The sequence below is a fragment of the Bos indicus genome, chromosome 22 (genome assembly GCF_029378745.1).
Source record: "Bos indicus isolate NIAB-ARS_2022 breed Sahiwal x Tharparkar chromosome 22, NIAB-ARS_B.indTharparkar_mat_pri_1.0, whole genome shotgun sequence".
In the NCBI taxonomy this organism is placed as follows: domain Eukaryota; kingdom Metazoa; phylum Chordata; class Mammalia; order Artiodactyla; family Bovidae; genus Bos; species Bos indicus.
Window position 1 is genome coordinate 52,130,361 of NC_091781.1, and position 25,629 is coordinate 52,155,989.

Below are 25,629 nucleotides of genomic sequence, written 5' to 3' on the forward strand. Positions count from 1 at the left end.
CAGCCTGTCCTCTCTGGTAACCATAAGTTTGTTCTCTAAGCCTGTGAGTCTATTTCTGTCTTGTAAATATGTTCACTTGTATAATGTTTCAAAGACTCTGCATATAAATGACATCATACCATATTTCTCTTACTCTGACTTACTTCACTTAGTGTGACACTCTCTAGGTCCATCCTTGTTGCTGCAAATGGCATTATTTCATCCTTTTTAATGGCTGAGTGATACTCCATTGTAAATATGTACCATATCTTCTTTATCCATTCTTCTTTTGGTGAACATTTAGGTTGCTTCCATGTCTTGGCTATTGTAAACAGTACTGAAAAGAACATGGGGAGTGCATGTATCTTTTCAGACCAGGTTTTCCCTGGATACATGCCCAGGAGTGGGATTGCAGGATCTTATGGTAGTTCTATTTGTATTTTCTTTAGGAATCTCCATACTTCTTTTTTCCATAGTGGCTGCTTCATTTTGTATTCCCACTAACAGTGTAGGAGGGTTCCCTTCTCTACACCCCATCTCCAGCATTTATTGTTTGTGGATTTTGATGATAGCCATTTTGACTGGTGTGAAGTGATATCCATTTTAGTTTTGATTTGCATTTCTGTAATTAGCGATGTTGAACATCTCTTCATGTGCCTCTTGGCCCTCTGTAAGTCTTCTCTGGAGAAATGTTTGTTTAGGTCTTCTGCTTATTTTTTGATTGGGTTGTTTCTTTTGATGATACTAAGCCACATGAGCTGTTTGTAAATTTTGGATACTAATCCCTTGTTGGTCACATCACTGGCAAATATTTTCTCCCAGTATGTGAGTTGTTTTTCATTTTGTTTATGGTTTCCTTTGCTGTGCAAAATTTGAGCCTAATTAGGTCTCATTTGTTTATATTTGTTTTTATTTCCATTACTCTGGGAAACAGATCAAAAAGATATTGCTGAGATTTCTGTCGTGAGAGTATTCTGCCTGTGTTTTTCTCTGAGTTTTATAGTTTTCAGCATCATGTTTAGATCTTTTATCCATTTTGAATTTTTTGTGTGTATGTATAGTGTTAATGTTTTAATTTTATCTTTTTGCATGTGAGTTGTCCAGTTTTCCAAGCACTGTGTGGACTGTCTCTCCTCCATTGTGTAGTCTTGCCTCCTTTGTCTAGATTAACTGGCCATGGGTCCATGGGTTTATTTCTGGGCTTTCTGTCCTCTTCCTTTGATCCGTCTTTGTTTTTGTGCCCATACCATATTGTTTGGATAATTATAACTTTGTAGTGTGGTCTGAAGAAAGGGGGCCTTTTCCTCCAGCTCCATTTTTCTTTGTCAAGATTGCTTTGGCTATGTGGGATATTTTGTGTCTCCACACAAATTTTAAGATATTTTGTTCTAGTTCTATTAACAGTGCCATTGGTAATTTGATAGGGATTGCACTGAATCTACAGATTGCCTTTGGTAGTATGTCATTTTAACAGTATCGATTATTCCAATCCAAGAACATGATGTATCTTTCCCTCTGTTTGTGTCATCTCTAGTTTCTTTCATCAGTGTCATAATTTTCAGAGCACAGGTCTTTTGTCTCCTTATTCCTAGGTACAGTATTTTATTCTTTTTGATATGCTGGTAAATGGAGTTGTTTCTTGAACTTCTCTTTCTGATCTTTCATTGTTAGTGTATAGAAATTCAACAGACTTCTGTGTTTTAATTTTGTAACCTGTAACTTTGCCAAATTCATTAATGAGCTTTAGTAGTGCTGTTAGAATTTCCTGTGTACAGTATCATGTCATCTGAAATAGTGACACTTTAACTGGTTCTTTCCCTTTTCCAATTTGGATACCTTTTATTTCTTTTGTCTTTTCTGATTGCCATGGCTAGGACTTCCAAAAACTCTGTTGAATAAAAGTGACGAGAGTGGGTATTCTTGTCTTGTTCCTGATCTTAGAGGAAATGCTTTCAGCGCTTCACCATTTAGTATGATGTTAGCTGTAGGTTTGTCATAAGTGGACTTTATTATGTTGAGGTAGGTTCCCTCTGTGCCTGTTTTCTGGGGAGTTTTTATTGTAAATGGATGTTGTATTTTGTCAAAAGTTTTCTTTACATCTATTGAGATGATCGTATAGTTTTTAGTCTTCAATTTGTTGATGTGGTGTATCACACTGATTTATGGATATTGAAAAACCCTTGCATACCTGGGATAAATTCCACTTGATCATGATGTATGATCTTTTTAATGTATTGTTGGATTTGGGCTGCTAGAATTTTGCTGGGGATTTCTGTGTCTGTTCTTTAGTGATCTTGGCCTGTTATTCTGTGTGTGTGTGTGTGGTATGTTTGTCTGGTTTTGGTATCAGGGTGATGGTTGGCCTCACAGAATGAGTTTGGGAGATTTCCTTCCTCTGCAGTTTTTTGCAACAGTTTCAGAAAGATAAGTGTTAGCTCTTCTCTAAATGTTTGACAGAATTCGCCTGTGTAGCCATCTGGTTCTGGACTTTTGTTTGTTGAGAGGTTTGTTTTTTTTTTTTCAAGGTAGACACGTTTCTTTTTCTTTCTCTCTTTTTTTTAATATTAATTAAAAAAAAAAATGGTAGCCATTATTCTTTTTTCTGACTGCACTGGGTCTTTGTTGCTGCACGTGGGGTTTCTCTAGTTGTAGAGCGCGAGGGCTCCTTTCTAGTTGTGGTGAGTGGGCTTCTCGTTGTGTTACATTGCGGTGGCTTCTCTTGTTGCAGAGCACAGGCTCTCAGGCGTGTGGACTCAGTAGCTGTGGAGCACAGGCTTGGTTGCCCCACAGCATGTGCAGTCTTCCTGGACCAGGGACGGAACCTGTGTCCCCGCATTGACTGGCAAATTCTTAACCACTGGACCACCAGGGAAGTCCTGTTGGGAGTGTTTTAATCACGGTTTTAATTTCAGTACTTGTGATTGGTCTGTTCATATTTTCTGTTTCTTCCTATTTCAGTCTTAGGAAATTGTACCTAAGAATTTCTCCATTTCTTCCAAGTTGTCCTTTTCATTGGTGTACGGTTGCTATAATAGTCTGTTTTTAAAATATATATATTATGAAAGTATAGTTGCCTTACAGTGTTTTAGGTACACAGCAAAGTGATTCAGTTACACATATATTCATATATTATTTTTCAGATTATTTTCCATTATAGGTTATTAAAGATATTAACTACAGTTCCCAGTGCTATATGGTGAACTTTTGTTTCTTGTTGCATATCTATTTTTTTAAATTAGAAATCTAGCATTCTATTCATACTGGGTCAAACAAGTGGAATAAAAATGTCATAAATTTTTTAGTTAGACAAAAATTCATTAGTTTTCTAAAATATATATTATGCGTGCTATATATGTGTGTGTGTATATACTACACTTGATAAAGGCTTGAGAAAGAACGTAAAAAAAGAGAAGGGATGGAGAAATTAGAAAACATAAAGGAAATGGAAGTCCTGAATATGAAATAGAAAAAGTGGAACAAACTAGATAAAAGTGAAAGATCGTCATATAGTCCAGTTGTTTTTAAGCACGGCTGCTCATCAGAAACATTTCTGGAGCTTTGGAGGAAAGAAACAATACCTGGACATTTATATTTTTCAAAAATGTAATTGTCTCTTATGATTCTTTGTATTTCTGTGCTGTCAGTTGTAACTTCCTTTTCATTTCTGATTTCGATTTGAGTCATTTCCCTTTTTTCTTGAAGAGTCTGTCTAAAGGTTTATCAGTTTTGTTATCTTTTCAAAGAATCAGCTTTTAGTTTCATTGACCTTTCGTATTGTTTTCTTCATCTATATCTTTATTTTATTAATTTTTATTGGGATATCGTTGCTTTATATCATTTATTTCTGCTCTGACCTTTATGATTTCTTTCCTTCTACTAACTTTAGGTTTTGCTCTTTCTCTAGTTGCTTTTGGTGTAAGTTTAGATTGTTTATTTGAGATTATTTTTTCCTGAAATATGGTTGTGTTGCTGTGAAACGCTCTCTCGGATTTGCTCTGCCCGTACCCTGTAGGTTTGGGACCGCGTGCTTTTGTTCTCCTTCATCACTAGGTGTCTTCTGAGTCCTCTTTGAGCTCTTCCGTGCCCACTGCTTGTGTAGCAGCGTGTTGTCTTCTATGTGTTTGTGTTTTTTATAGTTTTTTTTTCTTGTAGTTTATTTCTAATCTCATAGCGTTGTGGTTGGAAAAGATGCTTGATATAATTTCAACTTTCTTAAATTTACCAAGACCTGCTTTGTGATCCTGTTTTTGTTTTGTTAATAAGATGGTTTGTATTATTTTTTAGACTTCACATTTAAGTGGTATGATATAATACTTGTCTTTGTCTTCACTTGGTGTGATGTACTCCAGGTCCATCCATGTTGCTGCAAATGGCAGGATTTCTTTCTTTTTTTAATGGCTGAGAAATATTCCATTGTATGCATGTGCGTGGGTATGTGTGTATCACATAAAGAACACATATTCTTTATCCATTCATCTTTTGAGGGGTACTTATCTGTTGTACATAGTACTGCTGAGAACATTAGGGTACATCTGTCTTTTCAAATTAGAGTTTTCAGCTTTTCTGGATATAAGTTGGCAGATTTCTTTCCTTTTTTTTTTGCAGCATTTTGAATAAATCATTTCATTCTCTCTTGGCCTGCAATATGTGAGGAATCCACTGGTAGCCTTATGGGAGTTTCCTTGTATGTGAGCAATTTTTTTCTCTAGTTGCTTTTAAAATTCTCTTTGTCTTTGATTTTAGGTGATTTCATTATGGTGTGTCTCGAGATCTTTTGGGGGACCTATAAAAACTTGGATGTCTAAATCTCTTCACAGATTGGGAAGATCTCATCTATTATTTCTTTAAATAAGTTTTCTGCCCCTTTCTCCCTCTCTCTTCCTTTGGGGACTCCAATAATGCTTAGGTTGTTTCTCTTCATACCCCATAATTTGTGAAGGCTTTCTTCACTTTTTCATATTTTCTCTTCATTCACCTTAACCTGGATAATTTCAAATGACCTGTCATTGACTTCATGGATTTTTTTTCTTCTTCTTGATTAAGTCTGTTATTAATACTTCCTAGTGCATTTTCATGGAGAAGGCAATGGCACCCCACTCCAGTACTCTTGCCTGGAAAATCCCATGGACGGAGGGGCCTGGTGGGCTGCAGTCCATGGGGTCGCTAAGAGTCGGACACAACTGAAGCGACTTAGCAGCAGCAGCAGCAGTGCATTTTCATTTCATTCATTTTAGTTTTCAGCACCATGATTTGTGTTTGGTTCTTTTTATGATCTATGTCTCTCTGTTAAATTTTTCCTTTTGTTCATGTGACTTCCTTGGTGGCTCAGATGGTAAAGATCTCACCTGCAATGCAATAGACCTGGGTTCTGTCCCTGGGTCAGGAGGATCCCCTGGAGAAGAAAATGGCAACCCACTCCAGTATTCTTGCCTGGGAAATCTCACGGACAGAGGAGCCTGGTGGGCTACAGTCCCTGGGGTCACAAAGAGTCGGACACAACTGAGTGACCAACACTTTTGTTCGTGTATTATTTTTCTGACTTCATTGAATTGTCTGTTTTCTTGCAGCTCATTAAGGATATCTTTAAAACAAATATTTTGAATTTTCTGTTGGGTACATTGCAGATCTCCATTTCTTTGGGGTCAGTAATTGAAGAATTGCTGTGTTCCTTTGGTGTCATGTTTCATGGAGTTTTCGTATTCCGTGAAGTCTCATATTGCTGTCTTTGCACTGGAAGCCATCATCTCTTCCGGGCTTTAGGAGAGATACAACTCCTATCAGACCTGCTAGGGATTTCTCAGTAAATGAAAATGTCATTAGCAGCTACTCCAAATGCTTTTTTAATGGTTATTAAGTTTTAGAATCAACCTGTAGAAAACATATGGAAGATTTTGTAAGAGTTGAAAAAGTGAATATTACATATCTTGACGATCTGTGAAGATAATAAGCATTAAAATAAGTAAAATCGGAACTGCCTTCTGGTACTTTTGATAGGAATCCATGTATACCACTTCTGTAATTGAAAAGTAATTGCCATTGCAACTCATAAAAGGTCACTTGGGGGTGATACTCTCATTCTTGATCGAGTGATATTTAGATCAAATGGCTGTGTTTACTTTCATGGAGCTGTGTGCTTATAATCTGTGTGCTTTTTTGTAATATTTTATGCTAAACTTTAAAAGTTTACTTAATGTTGACTCAATAGTCATTATAAAAAGGTTACAAGTACAGAAAGTTGACTTAAACTGCCTCTGCATGTAAGAATATCACATGGAGAAAAACAACCACTGTTACCAACGTTTCTTTCCATTCTCTTGTTGTGGTTTTTTTTTTGACCACGTGGCATGTGGAACTTCCCCAGCCAGGGATAGAACCCATGACCCTGCATTGGACGTGCAGAGTCTTCTGACCACTGGACCACCAGGGAAGTCCTGTTGTGCGTCTTTTGCCTATATCCTTTACTTAATTTTTTTTCTGATTGGAAACGTACATGTTCTCTTTAGAAAAGTTGCTGAACACAGAAAGGCCATGCTTCTCACAATGGAATAACGATATGATTGACAAAATGATGCCAAGGACCATAGTATGGAAAGTTTCATTAATGGCAAAGAACCTGAAAATTTAAGATGTTTATGTTAAAAATGTAAGGCTTCTGGAATTTTCCTGGCAGTTCAGTGGTTAACACTCCATGCCACCCATGGAGGGTGCACGGGTTCGATCCCTGGTTGGGAATTAAGTCTGCATGACATGGCCTTAAAACAAACAAGTGAAAATGTTAGGGTCCTGATTTTGTTCAGCATGTAGTAAGCACACAGTACCCTGGGCCTCTGGCTGCATGTGTGCTAAGTAGCTTCACTGTGTCCGAAACTGTGCGACCCTATGGACTGTAGCCCATCAAGCTCCTCTGTCTGTGAGATTCTCCAAGCAAGAATACTGGAGTGGGTTGCTGTGCCCTCCTGCAGGGGATCTTCCCAGCAGGATCAAACCAGGGATCAAAATCAGGTCTCCCGCGTTATAGACGGACTCTTTACCATCTGAGCCACCAGAGAAGCCCAAAAAACTAGAGTGGGTAGCCGCCTGTCCCTTCTCCAAGCAAACTTCCCGACCCAGGAATTGAACCAGGGTCTCCTGTGTTGCAGGCAAATTCTTTACCTGCTGAGCTACCAGGGGAGCCCATTCTCTATGTATCTCTTACATCTCCTGCATTGGCAGGCAGGTTCTTTACCACTGGCGTCACCTGGGAAGTCCTGGCTAAATACAATTAAATGACTAGGGCCGATGGCATGGGCCAGCGATTGGAAAGGAAACTGTTTTTGTTTTTTCTCTCCATAGAGTATCTTCTAGCATGGACTCAAAGGTAACCCAGAACCTGGAACTGGACACTAGGTTTGGACAGAAGTTCAAGAGAAGCCTGTCTTTCTAGTCTGAGGAGTGAGAAAGGGACTTCTTAAGAGATTAGAGGGTAGGGATGCAGGAAGAAAAGCTTGTGTCTTGTTTATTTGTTTTTCTCCCCTCCATTTTCTCCTGCTCTTGTCCCCCATGAAATTTTGTGGTGGTGAAGGCAATAGTGACATTGGCGGCCAGCAGGGAGAGGAATCCTTCTATTTACAGGGATTGTGGTCTCAAGAGCATGAAGAAATTTGCTGATTTTGTTCTTAATCCTTACTACTTGACCCGGGAAGCTGTCACAGTTGTGGGAGGTGCTCAGCAGTAGAAAGAAATGAAATTCTTTCCTTTCTTGCCAGTAGACCCGCAAAAGGTCCTCTGGGAGCTGGAATGTCTTGGAAAGGTTGTAAAGAGGAATGTGAAAGTCGCTCAGTCATGTCCGACTCTTTGCGACCCGTTGGACTGGAGTGGGTAGCCTTTCCCTTTTCCAGGGGATCTTCCCAACCCAGGAATCGAACCCAGGTCTCCCTCATTGCAGGCAGATTCTTTACCAGCTGAGCCACAGGGGAAGCCCAAGAATAATGGAGTGGGTAACGTATCCCTTCTCCAGAGGATCTTCCGGACCCAGGAAGCGAACCGGGGTCTTCTGCATTGCAGGCGATTCTTTACCAGCTGAGCTGTCAGGGAAGCCCTGGAAAGAGGAAGGAGCTCAACAAAGTGAACCCGTAATACTGTGTATGAACTCCTGGGTTCTCCTAAATATTATCTGTGCATTTGATCCTAAACAGCACACCAGAGGCTAGACTGCTGCCCAAGTCATGTGCCGGAATCTGCACAGTATGCTTGAGACAAGTCAGAACGGTACCACAGGGGCTTTGAAATGATCTGATGTTGGAAGCACAGCCCAGGGAGAGTGGAAAGGAATTTGTGGATTGGACCTAATCAGGGAGATTGCTGCTAAAACAAAAATGTGCATTTGCTTCAGCAGCACATATATTGAAATTGGAACAATACAGAGAAGATTAGCATGGCCCCTGTGCAAGGATGACACGCAAGTTCCTGAAGTGTTTGCTATTTTTTTCCTTAAAAAACTAGGAATAGAACTACCATATGACCCGACAATCCCACTCCCGGGCATATACCCTGAGAAATCCATAATTGAAAGAGACGCATGAACCCCAGTGATTGCTGCAGCACTGTTTACAATAGCTAGAAGCACCTAGATGTCCACTGACAGATGAGTGAATAAAGAAGTTGTGGTACTTGTGTGCAATGGAATGTTACTCAGCCATAAAAAAGAACGCATTTGAGTCAGTCTTAATCAAGTGGATGCACCTGAAACCTGTTATACATAGTGAGATGGGTCAGAGAGAGGACAAATACCGTACATCAGTGCCTATGTATGGAGTCTAGGAAGATGGTACTGATGAACCTATTTGCAGGGCAGCAGTGGCTACACAGACATAGAGAACAGACTTTCGTGGGCCCAGTGGGGGAAGGAGAGGCTGGGACGAATTGCGAGAGCAGGATGGAAGCATATACATTGCAGTATGTAAAATAGTTAGCTAGTGGAAATTTGCTGTATGAGGTAGGGAGCTCAAATCAGGGACTCCGTGACAACCTGGAGGGGTGGGTTGGGGTGGGAGGTGGGAGGAGGTTCAAGAGGGAGGGGGCGTATGTATACCTCTGGCTGATTCATGTTGATAATGGCAGAAACCAACACAATATTGTAAAGCAAATATCGTCCAATTAAAAACTAAAAAGAAAAAAGCCCACCATTTTCTATTGGACTTGAACAAGATCCAGAATAACGTAGCATAGTATCCAAACATTCAAAGTTACTCACATATAAACAATCAGGAAAATCTTACCATCTCCTAAGGGGAAAAGACAGTCAACAGATGGCCATCATGACATAACAAAGATGTTGGAATCACAAAGAATTTAAACTGTAATTATTAGTTAAAACCTGGCTCTAATACTTGAGGGTGCACATTCTTTTTTTTTTTAAGTTTGTTTCTATTTGGCCGTGCTTTGTCTTTGTTGCTGCGTGGGCTTTTCTCTAGTTGTGGCAGGTGGAGGCTGCTCGCTGGTTGCGGTGCACAGGATTCTCGTCGCTGTGGCTTGCCTTGTCGAGAGCACAGGGTCTGTAGCGCACGGGTCGCAGTGTTGCGGCTCCCACGCTCCAGAGCACAGACTCCACAGTTGCGGCACGTGGGCTTCGTTGCTCCGCAGCTTTGGGGATCTTACTGGACCAGGGGTCGAACCTGTGTCTCCTGCATTGGCAGGCAGATTCTTTACCCGTGGGCTACCACGTTATTCCTCGAGGGTGAACATTTCTGAAACAAATGGAAAGATAGACACTTAAATTGGAAGTTCTATAAGTGAAACTATATTTAAAATTCATTGAGTGGACTTAGTGACAGAATAGAGATATATTAAGAAGTCAGTTAACCTGAAGGTAGAAGGGCAAAACGTATGTATTTGAACAACAGATTTTTAAAATAAACTGAAGAAAAATGAAGGGATCTTCAGGGGCCCATGGGAAAATAACAAAACGTTTATCTTTCATGTTATCAAAGTCTCAGAAGGAGTGGAGATGGAGTGCAGTAAAAGTGTGTGTGGACATTATAGGAAGAAAGAAAGATGTTTCTTATGCAGTTGACATGATATTCTACTTAGAAAATCCCAAGGAATATACAAAAAGACTGGAACTAATTATTGAGTTCAGCACAAATGCAGGATACAAGAGCAACATATTGAAATCAGTTATATTTCTTTGTACTAGCGATTAACACGGGGAAACTGAAATTGAAAACAGAACCAGTCAAAAAAAATTGGGTGTAAATCTAACAAAACATGTATAGCACTTGTATGCTAAAAACAGTAATGATTAAAGTAATACAGTAATGATTAAAGAGGGAGTTCCTGTGAGTGGTTAGGACTCTATGCTTCCGTTGCAGGGGACATGAGTTCAGTCTCTGGTCAGGGAACTAAGATCCCATAAGCTGCAGTGCTGCCAAGGGGAAAAAAAATCAAAGATTAAATAAATAGAGATATTTCCTTCATAGGTTGGAAGACTAAACATAGCAGCAATATCATTTCTTCTCAAAATTGATAATGCAAGTTTATTGTAATTCCTATCAAAATTCTAGCAAGATTTTTTTTTAGACATAGACAAGATTACTCTAATATCTATATGGAAAGGCAAAGAAACTAGGAAAGGTAAAACAATTTTGAAGAAGAATAAAATGAGAGGAATCTCTTTACCCATTTCAAGACTTCAGAGCTACAGTCATCAAGACCGAGTGGTGTTGGGGGAGGGACGGACGCACAGATCAGTGGAACAGTTTAGAAAACTGGGGTCGCAGAGAGTCAAACACCACTGAGCCACTAATATACAACAATTAAAAATTTTAGGAGAAAACATCAGAGAATGATTTTAGAAGTAAAGCTTGGTGAATAATTCTTTTTAAAAAATTTATTTTTTATCTGTTGTAGCATTTTAATTTTGTTTTGGCTGTGCTGGGTCTTCATTGCTTTGGATGGACTTTCTCTAGTTGCAGCGAGCAGGGGCTACTCTTTGCATGAGCTTCTCATCGCTTCTCATTGTGGTGGCTTCTCTGGTTGCAGAGCACAGACTCTCTAGAGTGAAGGCTTCAGTAGTTGGGGTGTGCAGGCTCTAGGGTGCGTGGGCTTCAATAGTTGTGGCATGTGGGCTCAGTAACTGCGGCTTGCAAGCTCCAGAGCGCTGTCTCAGTGGTTGTGGCCCACCGACTTAGTTGCTTCTCAGCATGTGGGATCTTTCCAGACCAGGGATCGAACCTGTGTCGCCTGCTTTGAAAGGTGGATTCCTATCCACTGCACCACCAAGGAAGTCTGGTGAAGAATTCTTATACATGGCACCTAAAGCATGATCCATAAAGGGGGAAAAAATAGGATAAATTAGACTTGATCAAAAATTAAAAGCTTTGGCTCTATCATAGAGTCTGTGAAAAGAATTTTAAGAAGACAGGTTACAGATTTGAAGACAATACTTGTGAACAATATATCTGGCAGGGACTTACATCTAGAATAACTAGAATATATTATATAAGGAGATCTCAGCAACTCCTAAATACCTAGTGGATCAAAGAAGAAAGTATGTGAGGAGTTAGAAAATACTTTTGAGACGAATGAAAACAAAACAAAAATTCACAAATACAGATGCTGTGGGATACAACTACAGTTGCGTTTAGAGGGAAATTTACAACTGTTAGTGCCTGTATTAAGAAAGAAAAAACAGATCAGTAACCTTAAGAAACTAGAGAAAGAAGAAAAAGAAGCTAGAAAAGATAAAAATAAACCCAAAACAAACAGAAGGAAGAAAATAATAAAGACTAGAGTGTAAACAAATGCAGAGAAACTAGGAAAATAGTGAAGTACATAAAAGCAAGAGTTTGTTTTATTAAAAGATCAACAGAGAATAAGAGGAAGCTCAAATAACTGGAATCATTACAGAAAGTGGGAACGGGACAGTACCACTAACCTTCAGTAATAAAAATGACTATAATACTATGAACGGCAAATATTATGCTAATAAATAAGATAGCCTAGGTGAAATGGACAAATTTCTGGAAACAAACTAACAAAATTTATTCAAGAAGAAATAGAAAATCTGAATAGACTTGACAGATAAAGAGATTGAGTTAATAGTTTAAAAACTTCCCACACAGAAGGAAAAAGCCCAAGATCAGATGGCTTCACTAGTAAATTCTGTCAAATCTTTAAAGAAGATTTAACTAGTATTGACTGGACAGACTTTTGTTAGTAAAGTAGTCTCTGTTTTTTAATATGCTGTCTAGGTTGGTCATAGCTTTTCTTCCAAGGAACAAGTGTCTTAATTTCATGGCTGCAGTCACCATCTGCAGTGATTTTGGAGCCCCCCAAAAATAAAGTCTCTTCACTGTTTCCATTGTTTCCCCAGCTATTGACTATGAAGTGATGGCACTGGATGTCATGATATTAATTTTCTGAATGTTGAGTTTTAAGCCAGCTTTTTCACTCTTCTCTTTCACTTTCATCAAGAGGCTCTTTAGTTTCTCTAGGCCCTTCACTTTCTGCCATAAGTGTGGTGTCATCTGCCCATCTGTATCTGAGGTTATTGATATTTCTCCCAGAAATCTTGATTCCAGCTTGTGCTTCATCCAGCCTGGCATTTCGAATGATGTTGATGTATTCTGCATATAAGTTAAATAAGCAGGGTGACAGTATACAGCCTTGATGCACTCCTTTCCCAATTTGGAACCAGTCTGTTGTTCCATGTCCAGTTCTAACTGTCGCTTCTTGACCTGCATACAGATTTCTCAGGAGTCAGGTAAGGTGGTCTGGTATTCTCATCTCCTGAAGAATTTTCCACAGTTCATTGTGATCCACACAGTCAAAGGCTTTGGTGTAGTCAATAAAGCAGAAGTAGATGTTTTTCTGGAACTCTCTTGCTTTTTCCATGATCTAGTAGTGAATGTTGGCAATTTGATCTCTGGTTCCTCTGCCTTTTCTAAATCCAGCTGGAACATCTGGAAGTTCACAGATAATGTACTGTTAAGCCTGGCTTGGAAAATTTTGAGCATTACTTTATTAGCGTGTGAGATGAGTGCAATTGTGCGGTAGTTTGAACATTCTTTGGCATTGCCTTTCTTTGGGATTAGAATGAAAACGGACCTTTTCCAGTCCTGTGGCCACTGCTGAGTTTTCCAAATTTGCTGACATACTGAGTGCAGCACTTTCACAGCATCATCTTTTAGGATTTGAAATATGTCAACTGGAATTCCGTCACCTCCACTAGCTTTGTTCATAGTGATTCTTCCTAAGCCCCACTTGACTTCACATTCCAGGATGTCTGGCTCTAGGCGAGTGATCATACTACTGTGGTTATCTGGGTCATGAAGATCTTTTTTGTACAGTTCTGTGTATTCTTGCCACCTCTTCTTAATATCTTTTGTTTCTGTTAGGTCCACACCATTTCTGTCCTTTATTGTGCCCTTCTTCGCATGAAATGTTCCCTTGGTGTCTTTAATTTTCTTGACGAGATCTCTAGTTTTTCCCATTCTGTTATTTTCCTCTATTTCTTTGCATTGATCACTGAAGAAAGCTTTCTTATCTCTCCTTGCTATTCTTTGGAACTCTGCATTCAAATGGGTGTATCTTTCTTTTTCTCCTTTTCTTCTCACTAGCCATTAGGGAAATGCAAATCAAGATCAAATAAGATACTTATACACTCCTATTAATCCTGCTAAAATAAAGAATAGTAGCAATACCAAATGCTGGTAAGGATGCCAAGAAACGAAGTCGCGTCTGGTGGAAGTGTAAAACGGTGTGGGTACTCTGGAAAATACGTTGGCAGTCTTAGGTTGTATAATACGTTTTATGTTTCCTAGCAGTTTCACTTCTGGGTATTTATTCCAGAGAAAGGAGATAGTAAATATTTGTGGTAAGAATAAGCATGATGGGTCCAGTGTGGCTGAAATTTAGGGGAGATGGTAAGGCTTTTCAACAAATGATCTTGGAAAGCTTTGAGACAGAGCCTGCAGTCTATGTCATTTTTTGCATCGCTTGTCCTACTCTCTCCTTGGGGCTTTGACACATTTATTTTTCTTGGTTGAGTGTTTAACTTTTGTGAGTTGGCTGAAGAGAATTTTAAATGCTGAAAGTTTGGTGAATATAGGCACAAAATAGACCATCATCTCTTTTTTTAAAAAATAATGTTCTATGTTAATGTATGTTACGTGTATGGATTTTTCTAAAACTTGAGCATCTGTGATCTGGTTTGGGGCTGGTTCAGAATCACAGGTTCGGCAAGCTCGTGACACAGTGGCACCCGTCTGCCTCCCCAGCCTGCCCTCAGGGACTCCTCCTGTTCTTTGTGCCCTTTGTCCTCTGAGCCAGTGGGTCTGACTTGATCTGGGCTTGTCCTCTCTGTAGACTTCCTCCAGGGCTGTTCTTTGTTCTGGTTCCAGTAGTTTTTTTTCTTTATACATACAGCTCTATGCTGCTGCTAAGTCGCTTCAGTCGTGTCCAACTCTGTGCGACCCCAGAGATGGCAGCCCACCAGGCTCCCCCGTCCCTGGGATTCTCCAGGCAAGAACAGTGGAGTGGGTTGCTATTTCCTTCTCCAATGCATGAAAGTGAAAAGTGAAAGTGAAGTCACTCAGTCATGTCCGACTCTTCTCAACCCCATGGACTGCAGTCTACCAGGCTCCTCCGTCCGTGGGATTTTCCAGGCAAGAGTACTGGAGTGGGGTGCCACTGCCTTCTCCGACACAGCTCTGTAGTTTCGGTCTATAACACTGGAGTGGGTGCCACTGCCTTCTCGGACACAGCTCTGTAGTTTCGGTCTATAACACTGGAGTGGGTGCCACTGCCTTCTCGGACACAGCTCTGTAGTTTCGGTCTATAACACTGGAGTGGGGTGCCACTGCCTTCTCCGACACAGCTCTGTAGTTTCGGTCTATAACAACAGAGCCCTTTGTTTTTGCTTGTAGCAGGGCCTCCCGTGAAGGCGTTGGACAAAATCATTTACATTTTTGTGTAATAGGTCCACTCAGGCCCCCAGGGCCTCCATCCCTTCTACGTATTGTGTCTATTTTTAATTTTTAAAAATTATTTCAAGTCACTATTTTTTATTTTTTTTAATTATGTTTTTAATTTTTTAAATTATTTTTATTGTGTTAAAGTATGTATAAACATAAGATTTGCCATGATAACTATTTTTAATTGTGCAATTCAGGGACATTAATTACATTCACAGTGTTGTGCAGCCATCACCATTATCTATTTCGAAAACTTTTCATCAAGCCAGAAAGAAGCTGTAATTAGTAACTTCCTATCCTGTCTGTCCCCAGGCTCCTAGTAACCTCTAATCTGTCTTCTGTCTCTATGAATTTTCCTAATCTAGATGTTTCTTATAAGTGGCATCATATAAAGTTTGTCTTGTTGTGTCTGCCTTATTTCATTTAGCATGTTTGCAGGATCTATCCATGTTGTAGTGTATATCAGAACCTCATTCCTTTCTGTGGCCAAATAACATTCCACTGTATGTGTACATATCACATAAAAACTGTTGTGTCTCTTTAAATTCGAGAAGCTGAGTTCAGAGTGTAGATTTTGAGCTGAAGAAATTTATAAGTGTGGGGCAATGTAGGAAAGAGAAAATTTCAGTTCAGGTTGGATAAATTGGGCTTTGGAATAGCTTTGTGTCAAAGTGAACATAGTGGAGGAAAGATAAGTTAATTCTCTTGCCAGGTCCAGGTAGGTGGGCTGTGTAAGGAACTAGAATTTGGACTTCTTTTTTTGTTTGTTTCATGATTTTGTTTTCCGGGTGCTATGAAAATGAACAATTCAGTTCAGTTCAGTCGCTCAGTCATGTCCGACTCTTTGTGACCCCATGAATCGCAGCACACCAGGCCTCCCTGTCCATCACCAACTCCCGGAGTTCACTCAGACTCACGTCTACCGAGTCGGTGATGCCATCCAGCCATCTTATCCTCTGTCATCCCCTTCTCGTCCTGCCCCCAATCCCTCCCAGCATCAGAGTCTTTTCCAATGAGTCAACTCTTCGCATGAGGTGGCCAAAGTACTGGAGTTTCAGCTTCAGCATCATTCCTTCCAAAGAACACCCAGGGCTGATCGCCTTTAGGATGGACTGGTCGGATCTCCTTGCAGCCTGAGGGACTCTCAAGAGTCTTCTCCAACACCACAGTTCAAAAGCATCAATTCTTCGGCGCTCAGCTTTCTTCACAGTCCAACTCTCACATCCATACATGACCACCGGAAAAACCATAGCCTTGACTAGACGAACCTTTATTGGCAAAGTAATGTCTCTGCTTTTGAATGTGCTGTCTAGGTTGGTCATAACTTTACTTTGTAATAAAGATGAATGGGAACTGAAAATGACTAAGATCATGTCAGAAATGACTTGGACTTGGTGCAGAATGAAGGGAGATGTTTTTGTTTCCTCATATTAGTAATTTCATGTATAAGATAACAGAAGAGGCCTGAGAAGAAGATTAGGATTAGTAGGATCACAGTTTCCCGGTGGACTTGGTTTGGGGACCTTTAAGGGAAGAGACGTGGGGCTTGGCAGAGGACTGAGGTTGGAAAAGCTCCAGCTTGTTCCTGACAGTGTCTTTCCACAGACAGGCTTCTCATTAGTGTTTGTTTCCCCCTTGGGGCAGGATGGAGGGTTAGGGGCGTGGGAGCAGAAAGGTCGCTTCCCCAGAGTCCTGGGTTATGCTGGTGGGGAGCGCAGCTGCAGGGTCCTTCTGCGGGCCCTGGCCTGGGACCTTCGTGAGCTCTGGGGCTGCAGGTGAGCCTGGGGAATGGCTGGGCTCTTGTCAGCAGCTCTGCTACTTGGGCAGAGCTGTCACTTGCTGGCTCCCCTGCCCGCTGCCTTTTGAGTTGACCCACAGAGGCTCAGTGTCATGTTTGCTTAGAAGGTTCTTGGACTGGAGGATTGCACGCATGCTTGTGGCTTGTGCCTCCAGGAAGGCTGATGGAGTGAATCCCTTCTTGTTAACTGGCTGTGGTGTGACTGCTCTTGCTTCTCTTTTCTGGTCTCACACTTCTGAGGCATCACCTCTTTGGCCTGGGTTTCATCAGTGAGCCAGATCACGCTGAGACACACGTCCAGCACAGACTGGAAAATAGCAACACGGAACAGGAGAAGTAGTTTTTTTTTTTTTTAAGAAATATGGTTTTATTTGTTAATGTAGTGGCTGTGCTGGGTCTTTATTGCTGTGCGCTGGCTCTTTTCTAGTCGCAGCAGGTGGGGGCTGCTGTCTAGTCGTGCTGTGTGGTGTCTCCTTGCCGCGGCTTCTGGTGCTGTGGAGCACGGGCTGTCAGCGTGCGCGCCTTCCGCAGTTGTGGCTCATGGGCTTTAGTACAGTGCTCTCGGTGGTTGTGGCCTGCGGGCTTCGTTGCTCCACAGCGTGTGAAATCTTCCCAGACCAGGGATTGAACCTGTGTCCCCTGCATTGGCAGGCGGATTCTTAACCACTGGACCACTGGGGAATTCCAGAAGTAGATTTAAACGTGAATTTCATTGGAGAGCTCAGCAGGGAAAGGAATTCTAGATCTCTGGGGCTTTCTGTTAGAATTTTATATTCTGATTTTTTGGGGTGTAAGTTTCTCTGTTGGGAAGCAAGGCACAGACAAAACAGAGATTTAATTGGAAGGATATGGGATGGCCGGAAGGAAGACCTAATGAGTCTTCAGAAAGGACTGGAGCCAGAGCAGTGCAATGATCTGGGAGCTGGAACCTCTCAGGGAGGATTCAGTACCGCCATGTCCAGTTTTGCTTCTTTTTGTCAGAAGTCAAAGTCCAGAGAGACAGACATGACCAGCCTGATGGGGGTCAGGGAGAGGACCTTAACTGACAGTCCATACAGGGTGGATCTTGTGCAGAAAGCTAGTGTTCTGAGTCGCGCTGGGCGCTGTCCCTCAAAGAAGGAGACAGCTTGGGCAGCAGGAGCAGAAGGGGCCCTCTGCCCCACATGTTCCCAGAGCAACGGGGGACCAGAAGCAGAGACTTCCACCTTGCAGTGCAATTTGTTTTATGTCAGGGGCCTAGGCTTTTTGGTGTTTTTACGTTGAGGGCTGACCTCACTGAACGTTCTTTATCAGTGAATCACTGTTTGTGCAAGAAATGTGTTTTTTGAGGGGTCAGTCCTTGAAGGTTTTTCCCAAGGATTTCTCTTGGTCTGGCCTTTGCACAAAGAACAGGGGGGAGGGTTTCCAGAAAGTCCATTTGGCTGAGAGCAGCTGAAGGTGCTGTCGATTACACAGGCATGCTCTCCTGTGCCACATATGAGAACAATGCCCTCTCGAGGGAGTGGCCTTTTTAAGACAGTGCCTAATGTGGAAGATGGTTGAGAGTTTGTTACTAGAACTAGAGGGGCAGTTTTTTGGTTTCTTTGGTTAGACTTATTTGGACACTGCCCACAGTCACTAGGAGCTTACCAAGATTATGCACGTGTGTATATGCATGTGTGGGCTGGAGTTGATGTCTCCAGCTCTTGCCTGTACACATCCTGATTGGGTCTCCACATCCCCGCCACCTCCCCTGGGTGCCCTAGTGTTCACAGCCAGGTATTCTTTGCTAATTTGCTTTTCTCCCTTCTTGCCAGGTGTCTGCAAATGGTGTACATTGTCAGTTCCATCCAGCGTGTGCCAGGCTGATCCATGGTCACTTTCCGGGATGGCAGCAAGGTGACTTCAGCTGAGGATGACCCTGACTGAAAGGCTGCGTGAGAAGATATCCCAGGCCTTCTACAACCATGGGCTGTTCTGTGCGTCCTACCCCATCCCCATCATTCTCTTCACGGGGCTCTGCATCTTAGCCTGCTGGTATGTTTCCAAGGTGCCCTGTATGTGGTGGGCCAGTCGACCTCCTAACCCGGACTGTTGTGTAGCCCTTGGACTGGGTCTTTTTACACAGTGGAACTTGAGGCTCATCCCGGCCCACCAGCGGGAAGCTCTAGTCCTGGGGTGGAAGCCACTGCACTAGAACAGTCCAGGCTCGCCCTAATTTAGTAAGTCGCCAGATTTGTTCATATTATTGAGAATTTCTCAAAATAACGTTGAGATGTTTCTAAGAAACTGCAGGATGAATAAAAGTGTGATCTTTTAATTTTCCTTCTCAGCAGTGGTAGCTTCCTTTTGGTATCTGGTTAAGAGCAGGAGCCTTGGAGTGTTGCAAGAACAGTCCACTTCAACAATTCTTGGGATACCATCAGTGTTGCAGGCTAATCCCAGGATAGGGTTTTCTACATACGGGCCTGTCATTGCCTCTCGCGGGATCTTTTGTTGCATGGACTCTCTAGTGATGTGTGGGCCCAGTACTTGCAGTGTGCGGGTTCTCTGGTTGTTGGACTTAGTTGTCTTGCAGTATGTGGGGTCTTAGGTCCTGGACCAGGGATCATACCAGTGTCTTCTGCATTGCAAGGTGGATTCTTAACCACTGGATCACCAGGCACCTCCCTCTTCAGTCATTTTCTTGTGTTCCTGGGGAGCCTCCTTCTGACCTGGTTGGTCCCTGGGCCCGCCACACTCACCAGCACTGAGAGCTGTGCCGCCCTCTCTCCATGTCTGTTGTGCTGTCCCAGGGCCCCGGAGAACCCTAAAAGCTGTGGCTGATGAAGACACTGTAGAAGGAGAGGCTTGATGTAAGGTGATAACCAGGGGTCCCCTTTGGCTTGCAAACACTGACAAGAAAAGAGCCCACCTCGTTGTCCTTGTCTCTGGGAAGAATTCTGGTTTCCAGATTCATTGCACATCTAATGTTTATAGAAGTTTACATTGCTGTGCTGGAAGAAAGATGGTTTGGTTGTTAATGATCCCAAGTTCTTCCTTAATTAGGACAAGGAAAGATGAGCATATTCTTGAGAATTTCCTGCTGGGCGCTTCAGCAGGTATATAATTAAACGTCTCGTTGATCCTCAGAAAAACCTTGGGAAATGGTCCAGTTATATTTCCATTTAACCAAAGGGAGGATGGAGGTTTAAAGCTTGCCTAGTCTACACAACCAATGAGCAGGGAACCGAGTTCAGATCCAGGCCAGGGATCCTGGTGCCTGCACCTGTGGCACTGTGTCCCCCGCTCTTGTCACTCTGGTTCAGTGTATTTGTTTAAACTTTGTTAATTTGTGTTGTACATGATAAGATGCTTGTGGCTTTATCCTGCACATGATGAATTAGGAGTGTTCTGAGAACCCAGCTCTTGGTTTTGCTTGTATTCTTTCCTTTAAGTCAGTTTACACATCTCTGTCTTTGAGAATCATCCTTTTCTAGGTCTGGCTCATGTGCTTGGACAGTGATTCTTAAAGCTGCTCTAGCATCAGAATCACCAGGAGGGCCGGTTAAATGAAACTGCCGGGCTCTACCCCAGAGTTTCTCGTTCCTCAGGTCTGAGTGAAGCCAAGAATGTGCGTCTCTAAACAACTTCCCAGGCCAGGGGTCTACATGCTGAGAACACTAGACTGTGTGTCTGTCTTGAAAAGTTCTACCACATCTCAGCTAAAAGTACTTTTTATTCTGACTTCTGGAGCAGTGGTTTGTGGGGACACTCCTGGTCGTTATTGCTCCTGTCGCCTTCTGTAGGGGTGGGTGGTGCCCAGCTCCCCTGTCCTACATCCTCACTTGTGTGATAGCCTCTGTGCATGTGCCTCTGCACCTGGGAGGGCGCTAGGTAAATCTATAATGGATGAGCACCCTGAGTTCAGCTTGTCTTCTCAGTGGGCAGTTGAAGAGGTAGTTGTGACTCCCTTTCCACAAGGACAGCTCTAGTAACAGAAAGGAAAGGATGTTTCTTCTTGCCATTCACCTTTGGAGGATTGGATTTGGCCAGCCGGGTCCAGACAGCTTCCCAGACAGGGAGTGTGTGATGGGGGCAGCAGCTGTGAGTGTAGCTGGGTGCAACTGGGATTTATCTTTGAATGAATAATTTGATATCACACATGTGTTTCAAAACAAATTGTCCTTGGATTTATGATAGGGGCCTCTGGTATGAAAACTTTCTGACCTTTGTGGCTAAGGTCTCAAGTATGGAAGATGCCGTGACTCAAGGTGAATTCGAATGGGGCTGGGGATAGGGGAAGAGGCAAATGTGATAGTATTTAGCAACCAGTGTAGCCCAGTTGCAGAAGAAAAGCAAAAAGCAAGGGAGAGAGGGAAAGGTATGCTCACCTGAATGCAGAGTTCCAGAGAATAGCAGAGAGAGACAAGAAGGCCTTTTTCAAAAGAAATAGAGGAAAACAACAGAATGGGAATAACTACTGATCGCTTCAAGAAAATTTGAGATATCAAAAGTACATTTCATGCAGTGATGGACATAGTAAAAGACAGAAGTGGTGAAGACCTAATAGAAGTAGAAGAGATCAAAAAGAGGTGGCAGGAATACACATAAGAACTGTACAGAAAAGATCTTATTGACCCGGATAACCACAATGGTGTGATCACTCACCTAGAGCCGGACATCCTGGAGTGTGAAGTCAAATGGGCCTTAAGAAGCACTGCTGCCAGTAAAGTTAGTGGAGATGATGAAATTCCAGTAGAGCTACTTAAAATCCTAAAAGATGATGCTCTTAAAGTGATCCACTCAGTATGTCAGCAAATTTGGAAAACCCAGCAGGGGCCACAGGGCTGGAGAAGGTCAGTCTTCATCCCAATTTCCCAAGAAGACAGTACTAAAGAATGTTCAAGTTCAGTTCCGTCGCTCAGTCATGTCTGACTCTTTGCGACCCCATGAACTGCAGCACGCCAGGCCTCCCTGTTTATCACCAACTCCCAGAGTCCACCCAAACCTATGTCCATTGAGTCGGTGATGCCATCCAACTATCTCATCCTCTGTCGTCCTCTTCTCCTCCTTCCCTCAATCTTTTCCAGCATCAGGGTCTTTTCCAATGAGTCAGCTCTTCGCATCAGGTGGCCAGAGTATTGGAGTTTCAGCTTCAAAATCAGTCCTTCCAATGAACACCTAGGACTGATCTCCTTTAGGATGGATTGGTTGGATCTCCTTGCAGTCCAAGGGACTCTCAAAAGTCGTCTCCAGCACCACGGTTCAAAAGCATCAATTCTTTGACACTCAGCTTTCTTTATGAACGCTCAAACTACTGGACGGTTGCAGTTATCGCCCATGCTAGTAATGTTATGCTCAAAATCCTTCAAGCTAGGCTTCAGTACTTGAATCAGGAACTTCCAGATGTATAAGCTGGGTTTAGAAAAGGCAGAGGAACTAGAGATCAAATTGCCAACATTCATTGGATCATAGAGAAAGCAAGGGAATTCCAGAAAAACATCTACTTCTGTTTCATTGAGTATGCTAAAGCCTTTGACTGTGTGGATCATAACAAACTGTGGGAAACTCTTCAAGAGATGAGAATACCAGACCTGTCTCCTGAGAAACTTGTATGCAGGTCAAGAAGTAACAGTTACAACCTTATTTGGAACAACTGATGTTCAAAATTAAGAAAGGCGTACGTCAAGGCTGTACATTGTCACCCTGTTTATTTAACTCATATGCAGAGCACATCATTCGAAATGCTGGGCTGGCTGTTACAAGTGGAATCAAGATTGCTGAGAAAAATATCAACAACCTCAGGTATGCAGATGATACCACTCTAATGGCAGAAGGCAAAAGGAACTAAAGAGCCTCTTGATGAGGGTGAAACAGGAGAGTGAAAAAGCTGGCTAAAAGTCAGCATTCAAAAAATGAAGATCGTGACATTTGCTGCTATGACTGCATGGCAAATAGAAGGGGAAAAGGTGGAAGCAGTGACACATTTCCTCCTCTTGGGTTCTGAAATCACTGTGGATGGTGACTGCAACCTTGAAATTAGAAGACAGTTGCTTCTTGGAATGAAAGTTATGACCAAGACTGTGTTAAAAAGCAGAGACATCACTTTGCCGACAAAGTTCCATATAATCAATGCTGTGGTCTTTGCAGCGGTCAGGTATGGATGTGCGAGTTGGACCATAAAAGAAGGCAGAGTGCCGAAGAATTGATGCTTTTGAACTGTGGTGCTGGAGAAGAGTCTTGAGAATGCATTGGACAGCAAGGAGATCATACCAGTCAATCCTAAAGGAAATCAATTCTGAATACTCATTGGAAGGACTGACACTGAAGCTGAAGCTCCAGTTCTTTGGCCACCTGATGTGAAGAGCCAATTCATTGGAAAAGACCCTGATGCTGGGAAAGATTGAAGGTAGAAGGAGAAGAGGGTGACAGAAGATGAGATGGTTGGATGGCATCACTGATTCGATGGACTTGAACTTGGGCAAACTCCTGGAGCTGGTGAGGGACAGGGAAGCCTGGCATGCTGTAGTCCATGGGGTCACAGAGTCGGCCTCAGCTTGGTGACTGAACAGCAGCAGCAGCCCAGTTGCAGTCAAGCTGGGCGGACGCCTGTCTTAGATCCCACAGGTGTGTCTGGCGGAACATCAGTCCTGGGAACGGGTGGGGGCCCTCAGGGTGGACTGGGCTGGTGAGAGGGAGTGGAGACTCATGTTCACTGAGCACTGGCTTCGTGCGCAAGCACTTCCACACATGCTGTTTCATTTGCTCACCTGACATCCTTGGAGGAGGTGGTTATTAGCTCCTCTGCTGATGATGAAGCTTGTACGGCGAGATAGTAAGTGGTGTGCTGCAACTGGCAGGTCTGTGTGGTGGATCCACATCTGTGGTTTCTCCACTTCACTGGGGTGATGTGAACTTTATGAAGAACACTTTGGTGCTGTTAACTTTCACTGCAGGGGTCTGCTCCTTGACCAAGAAGCTGGAGAAAGAGAGTCTCAGTTGCAGTGTGCCAGGATCTGCCTAGACAGAGGACAGAGAGGCTTTTTGAGGTAGTGGCCCTACATAATAGACGTTGAGGAGAGTGTATGCAGTTGAGTTTTATAGCTACCTCAATGAAGATGGCTGTAGTATATACCAAGAGCTGTGCCAGACGGTAATGCCGAACACAGACCCTCCCATAGTCTCAGCCTGAGAGAAACAATTGCAGTGCCACTGGATTTTTTTTTTTCTTTTAAGTTTGTGTGTTTATTATTATTTAAAAAATAATTTTTGTATATTTCTGTTGGCTGCACTGGGTCCTCTTGCTGCACGGGCTTTTCTCTAGTCGCTGTGCGCGGGGCTACTCTGCAGTTGTGGTGTGGGCGTCTCATTGTATGGGCCTCTCTCGTCACAGAGCACGGGCTCTAGGCGCGTAACTTCAGTAGTGCTGGTGCACAGGTTTAGTTGCCCCTTGGCATGTGGCGTCTTCCTGAACCAGAGATCAAACCCACGTGTCACGCGTTGGCAGGTGGATTTTAATCCGCTGAGCCACCAGGGAAGCCCCTGCAGGGTGGATCCTTAACCACTGGACTACCAGGGAAGTTCCTGTAATTTTTGTTTTTAATTGAAGGATAATTGATTTATTATGTTGTGTCAGTTTCTACTCTACAGCAAAGTGATTCAGTTATCCATGTATACATACTGTTTTTCATATTCTTTCCATTATGGTTTGTTACAGGAGATTGAATATTTTTCGCTTTGCTGTAGAGTAGGACCTTGTTTTATCTATTTTTTAATATGGTAGTTTGTATTTGCTAATCCTAAACTCCTTATGTATCCTTCCCCTTTCCCCATTGGTAACTGGTTTTAAATTTCTATGTCTGTGGGTCTGTTTCTGTTTGTAAATAAGTTCATTTGTGTCATATTTTAGCTTCCGCATATAACTGATACCATATAGTACTTGTCTTTCTCCTGCTGACTTCACTTCGTATGATCATCTTTGGGTCCATCCATGTTGCTGCAAATGGCGTTATTTCATTCCTTTTTATAACTAATATTCCTTTTTTTTTTTTTTTTAATGTGCTACATCTTCTGTATCCACTCATCTGTCCATGGGCATTTAGGTGGTTTCCATGTCTGGGCTCTTGTAAGGAGTGCTTCTGTGAACCTAAGAGTGCCTGTTACCTTTTTGAATTAGCGTTTGCTCCAACTATATTCCCAGGACTGGGATTGCTGGATCGTATGGTAGCTACAGTGGAAGTGAGAAATAGATTTAAGGGCCTAGATCTGATAGACAGAGTGCGTGATGAACTATGGAATGAGATTCGTGACATTGTACAGGAGACAGGGATCAAGACCATCCCCATGGAAAAGAAATGCAAAAAAGCAAAATGTCTGTCTGGGGAGGCCTTACAAATAAGGCCTGTGAAAAGAAGAGAAGAGAAAAGCAAAGGAGAAAAGGAAAGATATGAGCATCTGAATGCAGAGTTCCAAAGAATAGCAAGAAGAGATAAGAAAGCCTTCCTCAGCGATCAATGCAAAGAAATAGAGGAAAACAACAGAATGGGAAAGACTACAGATCTGTTCAAGAAAATTAGAGGTACCAAGGGAACATTTCATGCAAAGATGGGCTCAATAAAGGACAGAAATGGTATGGACCTAACAGAAGCAGAAGATATTAAGAAGAGGTGGCAAGAATACACAGAAGAACTGTACAAAAAAGATCTTCACGACCCAGATAATCACGATGGTGTGATCACTCATCTAGAGCCAGACATCCTGGAATGTGAAGGCAAGTGGGCCTTAGAAAGCATCACTACGAACAAAACTAGTGGAAGTGATGGAATTCCAGTTGAGCTCTTTCAAATCCTGAAAGATGATGCTATGAAAGTGCTGCACTCAATATGCCAGCAAATTTGGAAAACTCAGCAGTGGCCACAGGACTGGAAAAGGTCAGTG

General features: G+C 42.4%; 2 protein-coding genes and 1 non-coding gene across 4 annotated transcripts in view; all 3 read left to right on the forward strand.

The window, feature by feature from the left end:
- Positions 1-18,660, forward strand: part of ELP6 (elongator acetyltransferase complex subunit 6) — a 76,148-nt gene extending 57,488 nt beyond the window's left edge. The window contains exon 7 of the mRNA XM_070777237.1: positions 18,528-18,660. Within this exon, the coding sequence (XP_070633338.1) occupies positions 18,528-18,623 (96 nt within the window). The 3' untranslated portion in view covers positions 18,624-18,660. The remainder of the gene's footprint in view (positions 1-18,527) is intronic.
- Positions 8,342-8,444, forward strand: LOC139178735 (U6 spliceosomal RNA). The gene has a single exon (XR_011563229.1). It is a non-coding gene; the product is annotated as a U6 spliceosomal RNA (small nuclear RNA).
- Positions 18,545-25,629, forward strand: part of SCAP (SREBF chaperone) — a 50,081-nt gene continuing 42,996 nt past the window's right edge. For both annotated transcript variants that reach the window (XM_019984621.2, XM_019984622.2), the window contains exon 1: positions 18,545-18,747. In XM_019984621.2, the coding sequence (XP_019840180.2) occupies positions 18,626-18,747 (122 nt within the window). In that variant the 5' untranslated portion in view covers positions 18,545-18,625. The remainder of the gene's footprint in view (positions 18,748-25,629) is intronic.